This window comes from Azolla caroliniana, unplaced genomic scaffold (genome assembly GCF_043228905.1).
Source record: "Azolla caroliniana isolate FFs.n. ecotype wild unplaced genomic scaffold, voAzoCaro1.0.p SCAF_970, whole genome shotgun sequence".
Lineage (NCBI taxonomy): Eukaryota > Viridiplantae > Streptophyta > Polypodiopsida > Salviniales > Salviniaceae > Azolla > Azolla caroliniana.
Genome location: NW_028231405.1, coordinates 1 through 6,531, shown reverse-complemented (window position 1 = coordinate 6,531; position 6,531 = coordinate 1). Strand labels below are relative to the sequence as shown.

Here is a 6,531-nt window from a genome sequence, read left to right as displayed (position 1 = left end):
GGATCAGTTCAGTTCAGGTTTTCAAACTTTTAAACGGTTTGGTTTGGACCCTCTCAAACTAAACCAAACCGTTGCCGATTGTTATGTACCACCAACAAGCATGTACTCTATTTTGTGTGTGTGTGTGTGGTGGTGGTGGAGTGTGTTTTGTCCGGACATAACACGAAGGGCGAGACTGAAATGGGTTGTGTTTTGTCCGGACAAAAACGCAAGGTGAGCCTGAAATGGTCTCCCTTTCCTTCCCTCTGCCGAGCTTATTATACATATAATCAATCCTAATGGGGTGGGGTCAGTTTTATCCGGACAAAACTCGGGGGGGGGGGGGGGGTTTGTCCGGACAAAAAATACCAGGGTGAGTCTGAAATGGGCTGTGTTTTGTCCGGACAAAACGCAGAGAGTGAGTCTGAAATGGCCTCCCTTCCTCCTCCTCCTGCCCTGCCCTGTTCTGTTTTCTGTTCTGCTCTATAATCCTAAACCCTAATCTAATCTAATCATCAAGGAAGGCCTAGGGTTTTAGCCTCCTGGAGAGTATTTAGTAGGGTTTCTGCCCCCTGTGTCTGTCCTTTTAGGGTTTTAGCCTCCTGGAGAGTATTTAGTAGGGTTTCTGCCCCCTGTGTCTGTCCTTTTAGGGTTTTAGCCTCCTGGAGAGTATTTAGGGTTTCTGCCCCCTGTGTCTGTCCTTTTAGGGTTTTAGCCTCCTGGAGAGTATTTAGGGTTTCTGCCCCCTGTGTCTGTCCTTTTAGGGTTTTAGCCTCCTGGAGAGTATTTAGGGTTTCTGCCCCCTGTGTCTGTCCTTTTAGGGTTTTAGCCTCCTGGAGAGTATTTAGGGTTTCTGCCCCCTGTGTCTGTCCTTTTAGGGTTTTAGCCTCCTGGAGAGTATTAGGGTTTCTGCCCCCTGTGTCTGTCCTTTTAGGGTTTTAGCCTCCTGGAGAGTATTAGGGTTTCTGCCCCCTGTGTCTGTCCTTTTAGGGTTTCCGTTTACGTCTCTGTCTCTGCCGTCCACTGGGATTTTCCTCCTCCTGCACAGAGAAAGAAAGAAAGAAGGATAGCCTCTCTCTGTTTATCTGACTCTTGCCCTTTTCTCCTCGCATATCTCCATTACCTATGCGTACCGTCCTCTTCTCGGCCATGGCTTCTGCCTGTCTCTCCTCTCTCACCGCTTCTTCTGCTGCCCGCATCAAGCTCTTCTCCATCACTAAACAGCTCCATCTTCTGCGGACCCTATCTGTATCTACCTCGACCGTATATTCTCCTCCTTCATCCTTTCCTTTGTCCCTTTGTTCATCATCTTCTTCCGCAAGGGTCCCATCGCCCATCGCCGTCCCATTGCTCCGGAAATATTGTGTTTCTCCTCAGCTTCAAGCTACTAGCAGCGAAGTCTCTGATGTATCTGTTGATGGATCGTCTCAGAACGATCAGGTTTCGTCTCCTGAAAGAGACCCTGACGATATGAAGCTCTACGTCGGGAACTTACCGAATAGTTGCACAGACGAGACTCTGAAAGCAGAGTTTAGTAAGGCTGGGCGGGTCGATGAGGTCGAGGTAAGCTATGGTTTTTTCTATTTTGATTGGATGGTTCTCTCTTTCCTTTAGAATTAACAGATTTGTGTACAAATCCTTGTCTTCCTAAGACACTACCACACTTTCCTTTCATTTCTCAAATTCCTTCTTCTCTGGTAAAGATGGATTCATTGAAGCTTCTGCACACACTTCTCGTGAAGGTTCTCTTGTTCTTTGCTGAATCCGGAAGAGAGAACATCAAAGCTTCTTGTCATCCAGTTACTTGAAACAAGAGGATTTCAAGTAATCGAGTATTTCCTAGGGATTGCTTTTGCCTCCTGTAAATTTTTCTTTACTCATTGGCAGAAGATTAGATTAGATTCGTGGATTAGCTATAGATGAATTCAAATACTTTTCTTTCCCTATTTTGGGGCCACATGCATTTTTCTTCACAGCATTTCGTGTTTCTTTATTATAGAAAGGTTATCAAACCTCATGTAGACGAGGTGTAGTTGATTTTACTTTCTTTGAAAATAATTTCTGTAAGCAAGTTTTAGCTTGGTCACATGCAAATTTCTCCACCTTCTGTGCTTTAAGTTGGAATGATTTTGCTGCTTCCTCTTTTATGTAGTCCTAGAGAATGTTAATGGGTTGATATTCTCTTAGAATGGAAGTATATGGAGAAAATTCAGATTATAATCCTGATAATGTTTGATCTTTCATCTTCATGAATATATTAATCATCTTCCAAATCAGTTTATACAGCTGATTCATGTTCCATTGTACAGGTTTTGCGTGAGCGAAGGACAGGTAAAAGTTGTGGCTTTGGCTTCGTGACTATGGGTACTGTTGAGGAAGCTGAGGCTGCCATTCAGATGTTCGAAGGCAAAGGCGGAGTCTTTCCTGTAATAGATGAAAATGTAAGTATATCATTCATCTTGGATTTGAGTTATCACTTTTAATTCATGAAATGACTTGGTGTATGCTACTTAATTGGAACGAGTAAATGAGCTATATTATGTATTACTTAAGTTGAAAGATTTATCAAGTTAAATTATAAGAATACTTTAGCTTATCTTTTACAACTTAATGTGAATGAGTTATTTTGTTAAATTATTAGACTAGTTGGACTTGAATGTATGTAATGCAGTTCGGATGGAGCTATTGAGCTCAATTATGAGATTCTTGGAACTCATTATATGTAACTTGATTTGAATGAGTTACTGTGGTCAATCTGTAGATTATACTTTTTGCAGGATCATGATGGGAGGCCCTTGAAAGTTATATTTGCGATGCGACCAATGAACGCAGGTCCCCCACCACCACAATTTGACGACAACGCGAACAAGTTGTTCGTAGGAAATCTTGCGTGGGGTGTTGATCAATCTGTTTTGGAACAAGCATTTGGGAAGTATGGTAAAGTCGTAGAGTGCAAAGTTGTAACTGATAGAGAAACTGGGCGGTCACGTGGCTTTGGTTTCGTTACTATGTCTACAGAAGCTGAAGCCAATGAAGCATTGACGAGAATGAATGGCGCAGTATGTGTTTTGTTTTCTTATTTCTTTTTATATTTATGGCAATACATCAAAATACCCCCCCAAACTTGTTTGTTATCTACTAGAATACTGCTAAGGTTTCTGGAAATGGTTTCAAGAAATTACCAGAATACTGCTCTAAGTACTCAGTTTTGTGCTACATAGGGGCATTTGGAGAAATAAAGAAAAATTGAACTGAACTTTGGAATATTTCCTCATCTACTGTAGGGCCAAACACCCGAAATACACTTTGTAGCTGCAAAACATTAACATAATATGTCGATGTTTGCAATAATTACCAGAGTACCTGTGTAGTATGAAATATACTGCTACAAAGGTATTCTGATAACTATTAAAAATTCGGGAAGTACCTCAAATTACTTGAATAACCAAATATTAAATACTGTACCATGAAGGCATATTCTGATAATTATTGGAAACCTAGGGATATTCTGGTAAATTCTCAACAAGCTCCTGGTGTTTTGCTTTTCCTCTTATGCAGCAGAGCTAACACTTGAATAATGTTTTAACTATTCTATGCAATCCATTATTTATATGGAGTGATATGTTTATATGCCTTATACATGTGTGTGCAGAATGTTCAAGGCAGAAATTTACGGGTGAACATGGCAGGAGATAGGCCTCCTCCCAGAGCTGGATTTTGAAGATACAAACATGTATGTTCAGGAAACCCTTTATACTATATGTGGAAACATTAGTTTTGTGTGCCCTGGAATGAATAGTTTGAAGATTATCATCACTATATTGAGTGCCTTACTTAAGCCAATTGATGAAGACAACAAAACAAAAGGCTTGTTGCAAGGTTGAGGCTAGTTTTGGATTGTTTGGTAATACTGAAACAATGGTATCATGGTGGCAGATGAGCGTAATATGTCTGTCTGTTTTTGTTGGGGTTACTAGCTGAATCTGTTATATATTAATGTATTTGTGTTACTAAAAATCCTGAAAGTGTATGATGCCTTTAATGTGACACATATTGAGTACTTTGTTTATTGACTGTTTATTTTAAGGTAATGATGTCGAGTTATATACCCGAGAATTTGCAAATGTTTCTAATGTCAAAATCTCTCTTTCCTTCCTAATTCATTACTATTGCAGCCAACAAACATTCAGTAATGTTCGGTGCTGGCTCATATCTGGCGTCACCTGAATTCGTAAATGGCAGTGAGCTTGGGCTTGTATTTTTGACTCATGTTTTGGCCACCACAGTATCTCATTCACTCTGAGCTTACTATAATATATCTTTGTCTTCATAAGACAAATACATCACATTATTGTAGTATGTACTTGTTTTACATATCTTTGTCTACATAAGACAAATACATCAATCACATTATTGTAGTATGTACTTGTCTTATTCTTTAACTTTGATATGGGAGACATCAGAATCTCTTAGAAATATAACCATAACAAACTCCTAAACGTGATGAATGATAATGATGATTGATATAGAAATTTTGTCTTCAAACCCAAGAAGTGTTTGTGATTTGGTCTTGTATTATTATGTGCTGTACTAAATAAAATAGCTGTTTCCCTTCTGAAGAACTTGAAAGGTTTCTCTTTATCCAAAGATTCAAAACTTAGGAGGAAGTGTTTGTGATATAATCTACTGCTCAGTAATGGCCAATGCCATCAGTGTTCCAAGACCCAAATCATTGAAAATGTTAATTGTGTGAATGAGAAGAAATGTCATTCATGATGGAAGGTATTAAACTGGAAATGGTACTAGTTCATTGATTCTAAATTCTAGATAATAAATGGCCAATGCCATCAGTGGTCAAAGACCCAATTCATTAAAAATGTTAGTTGCTTGAATGAGAAGAAATGCCATTCGTGAGGAAAGGAATTAAACTTGAAATGCAACTGGGTGTTGAGAGTGGGCAAATACACTGGGAACATTCTGATCATCTGGTTAATAAGATATATTTGGTGGGTGAATGGTAGTATGTGGTCTTTCTCCTATGTGGATTATTTACATAAGGTAATTTGCACATCTGATGGTGATGTTGTAAGGATATCAACAGGACTGGATGTCCTTGTGAGACATATGATCGTGCATCATCTACCTCATAGCCATCCCAATTCATGGAGAGCTTATAACTATATTGGAAATGGTATGAATAGCTGATGATGAACTTGTTTGTCATATAATATGTATTGAGACTAACATTGTCTTCACCACGAGATAATGACAGAGCGTAAATTGAATCTGATGATCGGATGTAATTTTAAATCAGAAAACTGAGATAGTATAACTGGAATAAAATGCATGTGGAATGGGTTTGTCTATCAATACCTTGAGCTAGTCAACGTTGACATGTGATATGATTTGAAACTTGAACGAATAAACCTAAGAAATAATGTAATGCCTCCAAGTGCCTCAAACTCAATTTTGCAAATCCATAAGTGGGTACTAAATCTTTAATCTTATCAAAGGAATAGAACAAAAGTTCACTTAGTGTTTTGATCCACCATTGGAAAACCCTTAACCCAATAACTTGATCGATGGACCCATATGATACCCCAAAGTCTCTTTTGTGTTTGCAAGCTTGCAGACATGAGATAGCATCAAATTTTGATCAATCTCTTATCTGAGAACTGTAAAATACTAAAACATGACTCTAAACCCAAAATCTAATGAATGGATCACAACCCAAGGGATCCAATCAATGGATAATGTAGACCCAAGAATCCAATCAATTAGCCAAAATCTAGATTTGCTAAACACTAAAGTAGTATTCCCAATCAACTGGATTATGAACCCAAATATGGAACTACAGAACCCTAAAGGTAGTAAAAACCCTGATCTGATCAAATGAATTCCACCCCCTGAACATAGAACACACACACACACACACATACATATTTGTAAGACCCAATTTACGAACTGAAACCCCCTCACAAACAAACGCAGTAGTACACAAATATAACATTAGAACACTGATGAAATGTACCTAGACGATCCGGAATACTTATGATTATGAACTTAAAACTAAGAGACAGGGGGCCAAACTTGGATCAATGGGAGCTTGCCCCCCCCCCCCCCCCTCCCTGCCCACAAGAATCCAAAACCCTAAACCCCTTCCAACTCCACATTGTGTGCTTAGAAACCACAGACAGAAACAGAGTAGAGAGAGATTAGAGAGAGAGATTAGAGAGAGAGAGAGAGAGATACACTAGTGAATTACTCTCTCTCTCTCTCTCTCTCTCTCTTCCTCTCTGTGTCAAACCATGCCTGTGCTTGGAGCTTCTCTCTGCCGCCGTTCCCTCTGCTCTTCTTCATCTTCCTCCTTCTTCATCTTCCGTCAGAGGAGCCCTACACCTAATCCATTCCACAGAGAAACTATCAGTCCTACTACTTCTTCTTCTTCTTCCTCCTCCTCGTCTTTTTCTGTAAGGAGTTTCTACTCCCAACCAAATGGTTCCACCAAGAGACCCCTTTGTTTAGGATTTTCACAACGATTTTCAGCTGGGG

General features: G+C 39.5%; 1 protein-coding gene across 1 annotated transcript; it reads left to right on the top strand.

Moving 5' to 3' along the window:
• Nucleotides 1–939: 939 nt before the first annotated feature.
• Nucleotides 940–4,524, top strand: LOC147847469 (28 kDa ribonucleoprotein, chloroplastic-like). The gene is made up of 5 exons (XM_087339151.1): nt 940–1,542; nt 2,289–2,420; nt 2,757–3,038; nt 3,632–3,712; nt 4,155–4,524. Exons 1-4 carry the CDS (start codon nt 1,105–1,107, stop codon nt 3,698–3,700), a joined length of 921 nt encoding a protein of 306 aa, XP_087195277.1. The 5' UTR covers nt 940–1,104; the 3' UTR covers nt 3,701–3,712; nt 4,155–4,524.
• The last annotated feature ends 2,007 nt before the right edge of the window (nt 4,525–6,531 follow it).